This window comes from Chelonoidis abingdonii, chromosome 4 (genome assembly GCF_003597395.2).
Source record: "Chelonoidis abingdonii isolate Lonesome George chromosome 4, CheloAbing_2.0, whole genome shotgun sequence".
Lineage (NCBI taxonomy): Eukaryota > Metazoa > Chordata > Testudines > Testudinidae > Chelonoidis > Chelonoidis abingdonii.
Window position 1 is genome coordinate 55,954,909 of NC_133772.1, and position 17,154 is coordinate 55,972,062.

Consider the following 17,154-nt stretch of genomic DNA (forward strand, 5'->3'; position numbering starts at 1 on the left):
AACATTTCAACCATTTAATCTTTCAAGCAAATTGGTTGGAGAACTACTGGTTTTTAGTTAAATCACAATTTACTTTGGTTTCTTGGAGAAAATGTGTTCTTACCACAATGTGAAAAATATGGGAGATGTTTAGAAAGCTGAAGTAAATATGCATGTACTTAAGAGCCCAATCCTGCATGCCTTTCACAGCTGAAGTTTCTGTTGACCTCGTGAGTGTTGAATGTGCAAGAAATGCAGAATAAAACCTTAATACAGGTTTTTTCTTTAAACGTTTAAGTGAATCATTTGTTAAAATGTCTTTTGAAATGCAGATCAAATGTTTAGAAATGCCTATGATTAAAAGGAAGATTAAAATAATTTGTACTAGAACGGATTAGGATTATTGCTAAATATATAGTATACAAAGCTATTTTATTTAAATTGTTTACAGCCAGAAGATTGAATAGTATTTTTTCTTAAGTAAGAAAGAGGAACAGAAAGAGAGACACTACAGTGAAGTACAATATTTAAAAAAAAAAAATAGAGTTGTGGGTGTATGAAGTACCTCTTGGGACAGAGTGACAGTCCAATAGCAATTCAAATTGAACAGTTTCATAATTTTGTTTTAGTTGATGAGGGGGTGGCAGAAATGTTAGAAAAGTTTTATATTTGAAGTAACATTAAGAGTAAGTACTGTACTGTAATGTACTTTGAAAACCATTAAATTTTACATCGTTATTATCAAACCTATTACACAACTTTTCTTCTTCAGAATACCATGTAATTTCCACTTTCAAGAGGAATCCTCTCGAACAGGCCTTCAGACGGCCCAATGTAAATCTAACCTCCAATCACCTTTTATATCATTACTGGATTGCTGTAAGCCATAAGGCCCCAGCATTCCTGTATGATATCTACCTCAGGATTACTGGAAGAAGCCCAAGGTAATGGTGACTAGCGCTGTCTTATCTGTTCCTCTGTTTAAACAAACCCATATTTACATGAAAATGTATATTATTGAATTATTTTCCAGATTTTGCTTGCTTATTAAGGTCGAGTCATCTCTAAATAAGAGGAGATCCTTGAATTCAAGACTTTTTCACTCCCTGCCAGTAATGAGAATGCATTGTCTGGGTATTTTATTTTGTTCTAGGATCTGAATAATCATTGTGATGTTGGGATAACTTGAATTCAAGACCTAACTACAGGCTCTCTCAGAATAATAAATATTCAAAATATTTTGATGCTTATTTTTCCTACAGTGTATTACCTAAATTTGAGTTTCAAGATGAATCCTTTAGAACAAGCACTAAGGCGCCCCAATGTTAATATCCGTTCCAACTCCCTTTTGCATCAGTATTGGACTGCGGTCAGCCATATACTACCTGCATTATTGTACGATGTTGTTCTCAGGTTGACAGGTCAGAAACCGTGGTAAGAAGGACAGTGCTAAAAGGTGGTGGAGGCTTGTAGAGATGATAATCGCATGAGCTTTACCATAGATATACTAATATAAGCAATAATAATCAACTGGCTGGGTATTCCGAGAGGATTAATGACTGTCTAGGAAGAGTTGACTTGAGCTGTGCTTCAGGCTGGTAACGCTAGTCAGTCACTAAGCCCTAAGAAATATCCTGCTCTGAGGTCATTATTGCTATTATAAACTGAATGTGGGGAGAGAAATTCCACAAACATGGCACATAATTTTTATATTTTGTTGTGGATGATGCAGTTTCATATCTTCTATGCAGGACTTTTCCAGTTAATTACTTGTATTGTCTCAACATTCCATTCAGTTTATAATATTTAATTTCTTTATTGGACTAACTTTTTGAAGTGGGAAAATAGTATAATTTATAGCTAAATAATAAATAAAAACTAAATTACACAGAGTGAGGTCTAGCTACTACTTCCTTTCTGTTGTTCCAGACTTCAAAAGCAGTATAATCCTCTAGACTTCTCTGCTGCATTTATATGGCAAGCCTATTTTTGGAAATATTTATTTTCCAACTACATTGCAATCATAGTGGAGAGTTGAAATAGAGTATATAATAAATGAGTCATTCACTATCCCAGAATCTAGATCTTGTTATTGGGGAAAAACAAAGATTTGTCATCAGTCCATTTTAAAAAAATGACTCTTAATGGGCCAGTATGAATATTTTAAGATTTATTTAACATATGCCAGACCTGCTTGACTGTGGAATTGTCTCAATAAAAGATATTGGCAAAAAGTGAAGAAAACGCTCCCGTTTGCACATAACATACAATAACATTTCTTAGACTGTAATATGTTCAGGGCAAGAACCATCTCTTTCTTTTTTTGTTTGTACAATGCATAACACAGTGGGGCTCTAGCCTCTACGTGCTACCAGAAGACAAATAATAATTTCTTATTAAATGTATACATCATTAATTATTATAACTTTCCACTCCATCTGGCTAGCCTTTGGCTTCCATTACTAGATGGCACAAGTTAGAGCAGCCCAGAGTCTTCCAAACATGGTGAAATCTGTACAATCAAACCGACATCAATATTGTTCTCCCTGTAACTGCTTCACAATAGTGTTTTGTTTGTCATTGTCCTTTGTGTGCTATTTCTATGCAGTGTCTTGGAGTATTAACAGACTTAAAATGATTTTCTGAAGTGTGTTCAACTGCTGTATCTAATATGCAAATAATGACATATTATAAATGAGAAATCCACTATAATTTTTATTCTGCAATGCTTTGTCATGTAATTGATGTATGATATTGCCAAAGGAGAAGGAAAATCTTAACAGAAGTAGAAAAACTTTCTTGAGGTTACTTCTACAGTTCAGACAAGTTGTATGATATTCCCTACAAACTGTTCATCAAAGTAACAGCAGGAGCTTTGTGTTCACAGAATTTTCTTTCCAAATTCTTAGTCTTGCTTTACATGATCAAATCATGTTTTCTGACATGCTTCATTTAATCATGTCAGCACTTTAAACATTTTTATTCTTGAGATGTCTGTTTTTGTTTATCAGAATTTCTGCATCTGGAGGAAATGTTAGAAAAATTAAAAGCAATTTAAAACTCTTAGGTTAACCTAGGTTACAGTGTCATACAAAAACTTGAGGAAGGAGTAGGGATGGTGGAGGGGTTTAACACTTGCCCCAAATTTTGTACAAACAGTATTACTGTAGGCCTTGTATCTATAGGTCTATAAAATCATGACTGGTGTTAGAACGTAAATAAGGAAGTGTTATTTACTCCTCATAACACAAGAACTAGGGGTCACCAAATGAAATTAATAGGCAGCAGGTTTAAAACAAACAGAAGTATTTGTTCCACACAACACACAGTGAATCTGTGGAACTTCTTGCCAGAAGATGTAAAGGCCAAGACTGTGACAGGGTTCAAAAAAGAACTAGATAAGTTCATGGAGGATAGGTCCATCAATGGCTATTAGCCAGGATTGACAAGGATAGTGTCCCAAGCCTTTTTGTCTCAAGCTGGGAATGGGCAACAGGATGGATCACTTGGTTACCTGTTCTGTTCATTCCCTCTGGGGCACCTGGCACTGGCCACTGTTGGAAAACAGGATACTGGGCTTGATGGACTGACCCAATATGGCTGTTCGTAAATTCTTCTTTTTTTTCTTATAGGGATTGATGTGAGGCTGATCTGACTTTTATAATTATACAAATGTTGTTCTTTTTGGTAAATGGTATAATAATTATCCTTGGCAGTGTTACTGGCGGCACATCCTTAGCTCAGAATGTGCTATGTGTGAAGAAATCTGACCACTTCTATTTAAAAACAAAACAAAACAAACCCCAGAAACCTAACAATGCTTTGCACTTACCTTACTTGTATGTTTGTACAGGGCACAATAATGCCCTGTCCTCTAGGCATTACAAATAATAATTCAGCATCTTTTATCTGAGGATTTCAAACCACTTACAAACACTAACTCATTAAAGCTTCTCAGTATCCCTGTAGAAAGATGGAAGATACGGCAGTCATGAATTTAGAGATTTATCCAAAAGCTGTTGTTTGAAGTAGTTTTAATAAAAAATGAAGTGATAAATTGTGAAGCCAGGGTTAAAAATATCTAGAGTAGGGATTATTTTAACTTGCCTGTAAAACACCCCACACATTGTTGATGTATTATAAACCATGAGTGAATGAAGGGTACATTTACTCAGAAAATGGAGGTGTATTTTTCTGTTGGGCATGAAAACTTTCCCTTCCAAGTCTGATGCATCTGTGAAGACTGCAGAGTTGTTAGAAAGATATGTAGGATTCCAACTGTTGCATAAATATTGTACACTTATATTGGAATTTTGGTCCAAAAAATGGATGTAATTTAACAAGGAATTTAAAAGCTTACGGGGCACTTTAAAAAAACAGTTCTAAAGAAACTAATGCTATAATTATTCAGGTCTGTCCTCAGTCACCTCCAGGTCTGTTCTCTTGGTGTTTTCTTCCTAACTGAACCTTAAAACAGACTGTCAAATGGCACAACAGTTACTACAGCTAATGTTACAAGAGTCCTGGTGAAATCCATCATTGTTTACTAACTGGTTTATAAGATGGTAGGTTATAAGATGTATTCCATCTTCACCACTGTAGCTGGCCTGGCCTGGCCTTTACTGCTTTGCATTTACAACTCTGTTATCGCATGTCTCTGGTACTTTTCTCCTTCAGTTTGTATGTGTGTTTTGTTTTTGGTTTTTAAAAGGCATTTGTGGTGCTCAAGTCTTAGTGTGACCAGAATATTGAATCCCCATCCCCGTGTTTTTGACCTGAAGTGATGTCTTAGCTGTCTCCCTTTTGACATCCATCCCATCTGTGCATGCATACACCTTCTGTATCATATAAAAGCCAGTAAGAGAGAATTATTGCCGCTTCTTTCATCCACATCTTATATTGGAGTTCCGTTGAAGTATAGCATATTTAGCTTGTATGCAATCCCAATTCCTTATATAGCATATTGCCCAGCTGCACCATTCCCTACTACTCACATACTGAGCACCCATGAAGGAAATAAGAGACTGATGCATGGCACATTCCAGCACCACATATATCTGCCTTTCCTTTCTATGGGTTCCTTTGATGCAGCTCTTTGCTGTGTACTTAAGCATATATGCCATTCTATATGACTGTGTTGCACAGCACACTAAAACTTTACAGATATGTTCTCCAGTCATGATCACAACATTGCAAGTGTTTGATGAACTACACTGCGATGTTTGTGGCCAAGGATCTACCAGTAGTCTGCCTAATGGAACATATAGAAGCAGTGAATTAAGTATCTAGCAGAAAAGCAGCTAGATAAGGGCTTTAAGAAATTGTTTGAGATCTTCTGTCCTTATTTGTTTAGGGAATATAAATGTTTGTTTTTATTACAAATTCTCTCATGCATTTTCATTCCATGCCTCATGAAGAAACTGCAAAAATTATGTCCTATTTAAGGTGGCAGATTTCTCTCAGTAACTTTTTCTGTACGTAGAATGCATGTGCAAACACTCACAAAGAGTTAAGAGCAATAGCAATAAAAGATTACCCAAAGGCTTATGCATCAGCAGAGCTATGATTTAGTGAAGGCACTAGCTCTTATTTTTCAATAGAACTATTTGGTAACGTGAAGATGTTTCCTAGATTTTTTTTTTTTGCAAAACTTTAATAAAGCAAGGGAACTTTGAATGAAACTTGTACTTTTGATGATATTTTACATATTTGAATTGCTTAGTTAACTGTTTTTGTTTTTAAATCCTTGTTCATATTTAATGTATTTTCTGTTTTTTCTTCTACTTAATTTTGAGCTCATGAAAGTATGGGATGAGTGGCACTGGCTAACCTCTACAAATTATTGGCACATTCTCTGTGTGCCTCATTAACGCCTTGGTTAATGAGGCACACAGAGGCACACCACAAATGGCTGGCATTTAGTTCTTTGAGATAAAGAAATATATTGAAAAACTCTGACCATTTTATGATTGCTAGGAGAAAGTGTGATACAGTATTATCTGATCATATTGTTTATTGCCTCGTTATTTGTGTATGTTGTGTTTATTTACATATGTCTAACAATTGTCTTTGCAACAATCTAAAATATGTATTTTAAAAAACACTTCAGGTTGTTAATGTCGTCACAGTGGAACTTGATGTTCTTTGTGTCCTCTGAATTCCCACTTGTGGGTAGGGGATGGTTCCCCCTGAAGTTGAATTACAGAATCTCTACCAAAGCCGTGTCCACTGAAGTTGCACTAATGTCTCCTAGTGATGTCAACTACTGACATCATATTGTACATAAGGAAGGGTATTCCCTATCTCTCTCAGTTCCTTCTCTTCTGCAACAAGGAGCATTAGGAACTTTGCTATTTCTGCTTAGTATAATCTCCCTGTTTAGCTTAGCTTAATCTAATTTTAGTTTGTTTGTCTGAAGAAAGAGCAGCCCTTTCCCATTTGCAGTCTCAGAATGCTCAGAGCAGCCTAAGGCATTAAGCCAAGTTCTACTTGCTCATTCATTTACTGAGAATCAGACATCTGCACTATTTGATTGGTTTGGGCAAGACCACACTCCCTTTGACAGTGAGCCAGAAGAGGAACTTTCAGATCTCCACACCTCCTCATCTGAATAACTCTGGGTTCCACCAGCCGGTGGGGTTCCCTATGGGTGCCTTAGGGAGCCCTAAGAGTTCAGGTTGATATGGTTTGTCAGACTGTCTCACCGCACAAACATGGCATCAGCATAGTCTCTGCACCTGGTCCCAGTGACTTTGCTTCTGCCACAACAACTTTAGCTACTGCTGGCAGTGGCAACTATGCAACCAGAAGCCTCACCTTGAACTCCAGCCTTGCCGATAAATCCATCAGTTCCAGTACCTGCTTCATTATCCTTACTGGAATTGCCACTTCAGCTTCAGACAGGATGATGACAGTGACCTCCCTATTAATGGGACATCAGCAGATGAAAACACTTACCCTTCAATGGTTTCCCCACCAGTTGCATGAGCCACTGAACAGGATGGCGCACACACTGCAGCAGGGTTGCCTGTTTGATATCTTTCAACCAAAACTGAAGGGTGGACTTTCTCTTCCTATCTGAAAGTACCTACTCAATTCAGATAGATAGCTTGCTCACACCCTTCTCATTGCCAGCAGTCTCCTGCAGGGACAACAGATGTATCCAGTTCCAATAGAGGATTTTTCCTTTTTCTCCTAGCACCTCATTTCTGAGGGCATGAAAAAAAATCAGAGCACACGATCTCAAGCACTCAGCTCCTGTGGACAAGGAAGTTCATGATTCTCCCACAAGTGGGAATGCACAGAGGTCCTTGAGAAAAGTTACTAGTAACTGTTGTTTGACTCTTTTTTTTGTGCATTTATGCTTCCTGCCCACATTCCCTTCTATCTCAGAATTCTCTTCACATTCTGGGGCTCCATGGTCCAGGAGAAAAAGCTGAGGGCAGGGAGGAGGAGGGGATAATAGCTGAACTCCCTTATACATTGATGTTGGCCATTGACCTCACTAAGGGGTGCATTCATATAGTTCAATGGACTCTGCTTTGGTTGAGGTTCTCTGACTCAACATCAAGGAGCACCGTATCCCACCTATAAGTGTGACTGCTCAGAGGCAACTCTCAAAGAACAGTTACCTGTAAGTGACCTTTGTTGCTCACTGTGAATGGTCATTCAACTGTCTGAAGCAATGGTCCAAAAGCAGTTTCATATTGGTGGTGGGTTTTGTTTCTTGTTCCTCTCCTTCCCCTTGTTTACACTGATCAGTGTATTCAGTTATAAGGATCGGACTGGAAATGATTTATTGGGAGTCTGCAAAAGCAGGAAAGAAATGGATCCTTTTTTGAGCCAGTAAGGTAAAGGATCATGGTTTGTATAAGTGCCGTTTGGAGCCAGATATAACTTGACTGACTAGCCTTGGCATTACAATACGAAGCACAATTCGCTGTCCTGGCAAGACAGAGAACTTGCTTGTTATGCACACTTCCATTCTGGGCAAAACTCGTTTCATGGATCCATGTTCAGCTGTTCTGGTCAACAAGGAATTTGCCCAGATTGATTCTTATAATTGAATCCCACTGTACTCCAAATGTTATATTTTACAAAGTGGCTTAAGTTGGGCAATAAAGGATGATAGAATATTTCTGCATATTTGGGGTTAGATCCTCTGGAGTGGCTGGTTTGCACTGCTCTGTAGGCATTGCCAGTTAGGAATGGATCGCCCCTCTCAAGGGGGACCCTCCTTGAACCACTCTGCACTCTGTGGCCAGCAAAGTAGAGACAAGGACTGGCAGTGGGGCCAGGCCATGCATTTGCCATGTCAATCCTCTGCTACTTGAGGCTGTTTCTAGCCATAATAGGGCTGCTCTAGTTTGGGCCAGTTCCCCTGAACTTGAGCTGCCACTAAGCTTAGGGGAGTGCAAATACAAACTCCTTTGCATACATGTTCCTCCTTTTCCACCTCTCTCCCTGCCCCCCATCAGCCACACTATAGAATTTGGCTGTAAATACTTTTCATCAAGTTAAATTACTATGCATAAGAATAGATATTTTTATTATGAATAATAAGTCTTTTCAACCTGTTAATGTTTTAGAATTGCAAGAAAAACTAGTAGGAAGATGCTCTTCTAATATCTGTCTTCTTTTGTTATATTTCTTTTCTAAATACTTTGAAAGGTAGAACCATTAGAACACTATTTTAGGTTGCTGAATTAATTTCAGATTGAAACAGCTGGCAACAATTGGATCTCCAGTACATTTAAAAATATAAAATATGCAGGAATATTCTATTTATCTGTTAAAGGTGGTCATGCTTGGTTTGCTGGGTGATTTGGGAGTTCCTGTGTTGGTATTAATGCACTGTGTTATGGGGAAATTGAGAGGTGGTTTGGACAGTATGGGTATGTTGGTTTTGGATGTTTTTTTTTTGCTGTTGTAATCTGTAAATCCCTTTCCTTGGGCAATAGGATGATGAAAACAATAACCCGTCTTCACAAGGCCATGATGTTAATAGAATACTTTACAAGCAATTCTTGGATTTGGAACACTGAGAATGTCAATATGCTAATGAACCAACTAAGCCCTGAAGACAAAAAGGCAAGTAATCTTTGTGTAGTACACCTCTTATCAGTCATTTAAGGATTTAAAAGAAGTGAATCTATTTACTTAAGACTGGGTAATGGAAGTTTAATTAAAATAAATTAATTAATTTAAAAAAAACAAAACTGATTTAACTGTAACTATCTATGATTTTTGTGTACACCATGAATAAGGTAGGTGAAATGGTCTTGAAAACACACACACATCATAAATTTTTTGCCCCAGTGTGGTAAAGTGTAATATAGACAAAGCAGTTTTTTAAATATTAGGCCACAGCATAATTTGATGGGTTTTTTTAAATAACTATGCTCTTTTCATATGAGGGGAAAGGAGCTATGCTTGCTGAAACAATTTATGAAAGTAGCTTCTGCCTCCATTTTGATAGTAAAAAATGGCTCCATACTGTGGTCTGTAAGAAGTAGGACCTTGCGTGGTTATTGTGATGCTGGCAGACCAGATACCAGCTCTTGCCAGGGCTTGAGGTCTCAACTGAACACTGAAAAATTCCTGATGCTAAAACAATCTAGTTTCCCTATGTGTTAGCATGGTTAAGATGGGTACTGGATTTATAACAATGTGTTCTGTATTTAGACTTTATGAAATGCTTGTAGGATGCTACATGTATTGATCTCACTTATCTCTGTAGCCCATGGTATAAACTTATATTGAGTGTTTGCATTGTAAACCTCTGTAATTGTGTAGCTCACCAAACCATAAAAGAAGCATTGATTAAGGTAAAGTGCTTGTCCTATAAACAGGATAGACTTTTGAAGGCAAATTATATATTGTGTAGCATTAAGGAACAGAGACTTTGGCTGCATTTCTAACTCCCTCCAGGAAGGAGAGGTCTGTGATGAACTCGTCCCATAAGCGTAGCTTCATGGGTAAGGGTACATAAAAATTCCCTGACAAGGAGCAGCTGGATTTTTATGCGGTCTGGACTCTGAGGGGCAAAGATTCCTAAACATTAGTAAAAGATCGACATACCGCTTGGCATCGGTTAGCCCTAAAAGATATTCAGTGCTGAGAGATTGCTACAACTCTCAGCTTTTGGAACCATAGACTGTAACTCATTTCTATATATGTTTGTCTGCTTTAACCTGTAAATAACACGCTCGTTTCTTTTTCCTAGTTAACAAATCCATGGTTAGTTTACTATAGGATTGGCTATAAACATTGTCTTTGGTTTGAGGTCTGAGATACAAGTGGACCTGGAGTAAATGACTGGTCTGTTGGGACTGGAAGACACCTGAATCTTGTGTGATCTGTGATGTATTGCAACCAACTGTCACTAAGTCCAGCGTGTCTGGGTGGCAAGATAGACTGGAATGCCTAAGGGAACTGTCTGTAATGCCAGATGAGATTATTATAGTGCTTTAGGAGGGCACATTTGTTACTGGGTTGGTGAATTCTACTTATAGAACATACCACCAATTTGGGGTGTCTACCCTGCTTTTTAACTATGCAGTTGGCATGCATAGTCATGGGTCACTCCAGACGGTGTGAAAATTTGTGTAGTGTTTGCAGGATTCATGTGCCACAGGTCAATTGGGCTTCTAGATCATAACGCCAGTCCTGTTAAAAGTTTAAATTTAAACCTTTTCGAGAGTTTTTAAGGGTTAAAGATTAGTCGCGAGTGAATCAGCCATATCATGGTCTTGACACAAAAGGCTTTGGAAAGTTTTGTGTAAAAATAGGGGGATAGCCCATTAAAAGCCTCAGATTAGGAACTGAGAGCTGTGCTCGTAAGCTTTGACCAAGGGTCCAAGGGCCCTGCTTCTCCAGATGCTGCAGGGGAACAGGCCCAGTTGCAGTACCTGGCAGCTCAGGAAGTACGTGAGCAAGAGAGAATAATGGCAGAGCTGTGGATCAGGGATATTAGATAAGCTGAGGAGAGAGCACACTGAAGACACATGGAACATGTGGCATCAGCCAACAAACAGATTGAAGAGAGAGCCTACCAGAGACTCATGGAACAATAAGAGGCTGAGGAGAGAGCTCGCACATTGCAACTGAAAATACTGGGACATCCTCAGCCAATGAATCCCTCCCCCCACACTACCTCCAGCACCAGGGAGTAGGAGAAAATCTGCCTGACTTACAAAGAGACTGACTGACTGTGTGGAAGAGTTCCTGTCCACATTTTGAGACTGTATAGTATCCACAAGATCGCAGAGGATAAGTGAATGCCTATCCTCTTGACCAGATTAATCAGGAAAGCTAGAGAAGTTTTTAATGATCTGGAGGAAGGTGGTGCTTAGATATAAAAGAAAATCTATTGAAAAGATTTAAAATTACATCTGAGTCCTATCAGTTGAAATATAGAAAGCTTAAGATGTTTGACAGTATCACTTGTTGAATATGTGCGTAAAATGTGTAATTTTATAAGAAAATGGATAAGGGGGGCAGAGACTGAAGGCAGATACGAAAAACTGTTTGATCTGGTGGCCCAGAAGCAATTGATTATACATGAGGTGGATATCGAAGCTGAGATGGTGGCTACTGCCTTTTAAACCATTTTTAGCAGAGCATGTTTTCACAGGGAAATCTTGTCAGAATAGGGTGCAAATTTCATGTCTGTACTTTTCAAAAAGTTATGGGAATTGTATGGAGTGAGGCATACAAAGGCTGCCCTTTATCATCCAAAAACTAATGATGAGGTGGAGAGATTTAATGGGACTTTGAAAGGTATGTTGAAGATGTATGTTACCAGCTGAGAGAATGATTGGGATACGTTACTCCCTTATTTGTTGTCTGCATATAGAAGCATTCCCCAAGAATCTGTCATCTTTGCCCCCTTTAATCTACTTTATGGGAGATGCGGGGATACCCCTAGATTTTATTCAAAGCTCTTGGGAGGGCAGTACAGAGGAGATAGGCCAGCCTGTAGGGAGGTAGTCACTCATTTTAAAGAGAATTTAAAGGCTATGATGGATTTTGTGCAGCAGAACTTTGAAAAGAGTCAGCCTTTTGAGACCGCTTGGTATGACAGGCATGCTGAAGAAAGATCTTTTGACTTAGGAGATTTGGTATTAAAGTTGATTCCAGTGAGGAAAAACAAAATGCAGGATTTTGGGGAAGGACCTTTTCAGATGATTGAGTGAATGAGGTCATTTATGATGTAAGGAAGTGCTATGGCAGGGAAGCTGTACAAACTATACATGTCAATAGATTGAAACCTTACCATGAAAGGGAGATGCTAGTGAATCTGATTTGTTGTACTGATAAGGGAACATTTACTGCCCCTTCAATTGATTTGGTCAGGGAGGGTAAGGAAGAGATTCTTTTGGAGAGCGCTGAGATGTGTGAGGGTTTTATCCCAATCCAGAAGCAGGAGATTTTAGCCAGGGCCGGACTAAGACCTTTAGAGGTCATAAACACTAAAAGATTATGGTGCCCACCCCATATGTAATTCAAAATAAAAACAATACTATACCATAAAATAAAATTTTATTTTTCGAAATGACACAACTTACATGTAATCAAAATTCTGGATAAGTTAATCAGAGTTGACTCGACAAAGCATGTCTGCTTGCATACACAATAGGGAAAGTGAATCAAGTCTGTCCTGATACGTTGTTCTCTGAGGGTTTCTTATTCTCTTCAGCTGAAAGAGAGTGTTTTGCGGAGCAGTTAGTAATTATCAGTGTTAGAAAAATACATAGTGCGATCTCTGCATTTGGAAATACACATTGTATTCCATCTTTCAATATTGTGTCGTGAAGATCAATGTGACATTTTCATTTTTCCTGTTTCTTTAAACTTTGTCCGCATATAACAGTGGAACTACCGTACTTCTCAACAGGGTATGAGTCAACTAGCTTTTGAGAACCTTGTCAATATTGTTCATCAAATAAATCCATATCGTTTAGAAAAGAAAATCTACTTGATACTTCTTTGTACTCTTCACCTCTCCTCTTCATATGAGCTTCAAGTGTATTGATTATAGCGTAGTAAGTAGATACGCAAAATTTGTCTCTAGGATTCAATGTTTCTGTTGCACTTCTATCATTTGCTTGTTTTTTCCTGATTCACTTGCATGATGGCTTCTTTGTAGTTAGGCAAGATATCTTTTGATACGTCTTCAGATCTTTTGAAATCATTCCTCAAAGTATGTAAGTCGTCTGCTAATGATTGACAGAGGTCTGCACATGTTTTCAAATCCAGTTCTTTTTCTTGGAGAGCTTGACTTGTGTGGTAAAAGTGTTGTAAAATTTTATTCCACATGGTCAATATGAATACAAACTCTAGTTCTTACATCTTGTTTGCAATGTTTTCTGCCTCTTGTATAGTTTCTCCCTTTTGTGACTGGTCTTCAGCTATACTTCCTAATGCATCCACAATCTTTGAGTAGAACTCCAGAATTGCACTTGTTGCCACTGCACGTGCCTTCCAGTGAGTATTACAAAGAGATTTCAACACATGGTCATTGCCCAAATATGTTTTAAGAACTGCCCATTGGTGTGTTGAGGCAGAGAAAAATGTGTAAAGTAACTGGACTGTTGAGAAAAACGTTACTGCCACCGGACAACAATCAACAGCACTGAGCGGCACACAAGGACTGAGAGTGTGCAGCACATGGTATGATCTGGCTTTTATGTTCGTCTAAAAGCTGCGCTTGTTTCCTTGATAACACACCTGACATGTGGAAGCGTTATCATAAGATTGACCTCTCGCTTTGAGACAATTATTGTACTTGCAACTTGACAGAATAATGCATACTTGATTGCCATTCTTCACAGTGTGGACTTTTCAAATGAGGATGTATTTATAAATCGTTCAACCGGTTTTCCGCTGTGGGAGACACATTTGTACAACTCATTGATAATATGAAAGATCAGGTTAGAGTCGACAGATAAGCATTCTGGTACTTCAGTTTATTTCAATCCACAATAGCTAATGAACTTGTCATCATTAGACTCAAGGAGGTTAATCAATATTGCCTGGTCTACACTATGCGTTTAAATCGAATTTAGCAGTGTTAAAGCATTTAAACCTGTACCATCCACCATGAGGGCCGTTTATCACTCAATATAAAGGGCTCTTTTTTAAACCGGTTTTGTACTACCCCCCGACGAGAGGAGTTAGCCGTGAACTGGTTTGCCATGTCGTGAATAGGGTTTGTGTGCCGCAATAGACAGATATTGGCCTTCCGGGCGTATCCCCGAGTTGCACCATTGTGACTGCTTGGAAACTCGGATGTACTGCAGGTAGAACGGAAAGCCCCGCCAACTTTTTGAATTTTCATTTCCGTTTTGCCAGCGCGTGGAGCTCTGATAGACCGGGTTGGTCAATTGCAGTCCCAAATCCAAAAGGCCTGCAGCATTGACCATAGCAGGGATAATGGATCTGATCGCTGTATGCGGAGCACAAATGTTCTATCAAGAGCTCATTATAGCAAGATGAAAATGACAAGCATTTCGAAAAAATTCAAGCTATATAGGAAAGCAGGCCACAGCAGGACTCCAGCACGTGCTGCGTACAAGAGTATGGAAAGCCAATAGCATCATGGAGCTCATTGAGAGGAGGGAGGGGGATGAGGATCAGCTTCCTCACAGTTCTGCAGTCTCCGAAAGGCTATTTGTATTGCTTGGCCGAGCTCCCACTGCCTAAAGGGTCAACAATTGTCTGGGGGTGTCAAGGATTCTTGTCAATTTAGCCCTCCTCCTCCCCATGAAACAAAGGGGGAAACATCATTCTTGCCATTATTCAAGTGTCACCGTTAGTCTATGCATGTTGCTGGTTAGACTGATGCACTGCGGCGCTTGAAAAAGCAGCATCCCTCTACCCCTCTTTCCTGATGGCGACAGTAAAAATGGTGGAAAATGGTCATGCATCTCCGTGGTGGCCCTGCTGACTCGGTAAAAAATGGGAATGACTCCCGGTCATTCCCGGCAGATGGTCACGGAACGGTGTAACCACCCTCATAGCGCTGGGCCTGGAGCTCATTCAGCCCCCCTTATCATGTTAAAGAAAAGATCTCGGTACATGCCTGGCTATCATAGCAGCTGGCAGGCTTCTCCCCTCACTTATCCTCACTAAAATGCAATTGCTTTCTATTATTCTGAGCGTTCTTTATTACTTCATCACACAAAGGCGGCAGCTGCCAGTCGGTAAGCCCAGGAGGCGGTTGGGAAGGAGGAATCACGGTGGCGTGTTGAGGGCCACCCATCTACGAATTGGCAATGCACTCATCATTTCGAGATCTCTCGGCTCTTGACCTGGAGACGGCCTGTGCTCTCTAGGCCTCTAGTATTCTTGCCCTATTCTCGGGCAGGACTGACTTACCTTTAGAAAACCATAAAGAGGAATTGACCGCGGTGATCATTCGCCATTTTGGTGCATGCACCCCGCTTGAAGCCTCAGCGAGGCCAGCCAGGAGCCCATGACAGCAGGAGACGGCTACAAATTGATTGATAACTGTCATCACTAATTTCCAATTGAAAAACCGGAACAAAATGATGATTACACGTTCATCACAATCCCGATTACAATTGGCAGACGTTGCAATACGATGGTGAAGCGGTCTTGACTACCTTGCAAATGGCAAATGAATGCGTGCTATGTAGCACTGCAGTAACCGGCCATCTGTCACCGTATGATGTACTGGATGCTGCTCGACTGACAAAGGCGAACAGGCCCATGGTTGCCATGCTATGGCGGTCTCTGCAGGGAAGGGTGGCACAAATGATTGTCTGCCTTTCTTTACGGGAAGGATTGAGTTGACGAACATTTACCGGAATCACGCCGAAACATCTGTTTTATGCACATCTTGCATTTGGGATCTCAAACCCAGAATCCAAATGGGGCGGGGGAGAACTGTGGGAACTATGGATAGCTACAGGGATAGCTACCACAGTGCAACGCGTCCCAAAATCGAAGCGAGCCTCGGTACATGGACACACACCACCGAATTAATGTGCTTAGTGTGGCCGCATGCTCTTGACTTTATACAGTCTGTTTTACAAAACCGGTTTCTGTAAAATCAGAATAATCCCATAGTGTAGACATACCCATTGTCTTGGATGAGTATAATGGGTTACCTTTGCCAGCATTCCCATATTTTGCTATATGGCCTGCTAAAAAATGGGTCAAACTGAGCCACAAGCTCCAACAATCCCAAGAATTTCCATTCTGCAATGATCCAGATGTGTCATTTGATCCCCAGAAAGGCAGACCACATTCAGCAATGTTTGAATAACAGCTATAACACGCTGCAAGACAGGTTGCCAGTATTCACACTCCCCTTTAATTTGTTCTTCCAATTTTTGTCAATCCAAATCCCTGTCTTCGATTTAAATATGTCAACACTGAATCTGTGAACAACATGAAAATAGCACTACTCACAATTAAAACAGTATTCTGCCAGTCACTAAATCCATCTGCAGCAAACGGGGATGTTGAAGGTTTAAATACAAAAAATTTGCAAACAAAACAGTACACAGACCCTGTTGATGGTGAATACAGTAGCCATTCTTGAGTGTATTTCTCACCATTCACTTTCTTTCCAAAAAATATTTTTTGTGGACAATATCTTGTTTGTTTTGCCATTGGTAAAAGACCGATGTGATTTCTCAAATGGCCCAGTGTGATGTTGACAGTCATTTGGTCCACGATTTATCCAGTAAGCTGCTACATCTGTACTGAAATCAACTCACATACTGAGATCTTTTCTTCTGTTATTTACAGCATGAGCCGGTTCGCTCTTTGACACATCCACACCTTCTAGAACAATGTCTGTTTTACCACCAGGAGTAGGATGATCAGTTAGTCTGACACATCCACATGTTCTGGAATGGTGTTTGTTTCACCAATAGGAGAAGGGTCAGTCTCTGAAACATCTACAGGTTTTGGAACAATGTCTGTGCTACTGAGAGAAGATGTTGCTTCTGATGGATTTGCTTTGAAAAATGTCGGCTTTGGAAGATTTTGGAAAATTTCACTAATTTTTTTTTCTTTTCTTTTTCTTCCACCAGTTTACGTTTCTGTGCTCCACTCAGTTGGATATGTTTCATCCTGTCCCTTATCTCAGTTACCTGAACTTAAAAAAATAAATAAAATAAAAAATTACACAACATACAC

At 39.5% G+C, this 17,154-nt stretch overlaps 1 protein-coding gene across 6 annotated transcripts in view; it reads left to right on the plus strand.

The window, feature by feature from the left end:
- The window catches only part of FAR1 (fatty acyl-CoA reductase 1), a 96,342-nt gene that overhangs the window by 60,850 nt on the left and 18,338 nt on the right, over nt 1-17,154 (plus strand). For 4 of the 6 annotated variants that reach the window (XM_032788238.2, XM_032788237.2, XM_032788239.2 and 1 more), the window contains exons 9-10: nt 752-923; nt 8,940-9,069. In XM_032788238.2, coding sequence (XP_032644129.1) covers nt 752-923; nt 8,940-9,069 — 302 coding nt within the window. Of the gene's footprint in view, nt 1-751; nt 924-1,241; nt 1,414-8,939; nt 9,070-17,154 lie in introns of all 6 variants that reach the window. The other 2 variants (XM_032788240.2, XM_075065194.1) reach the window with 1 other exon arrangement.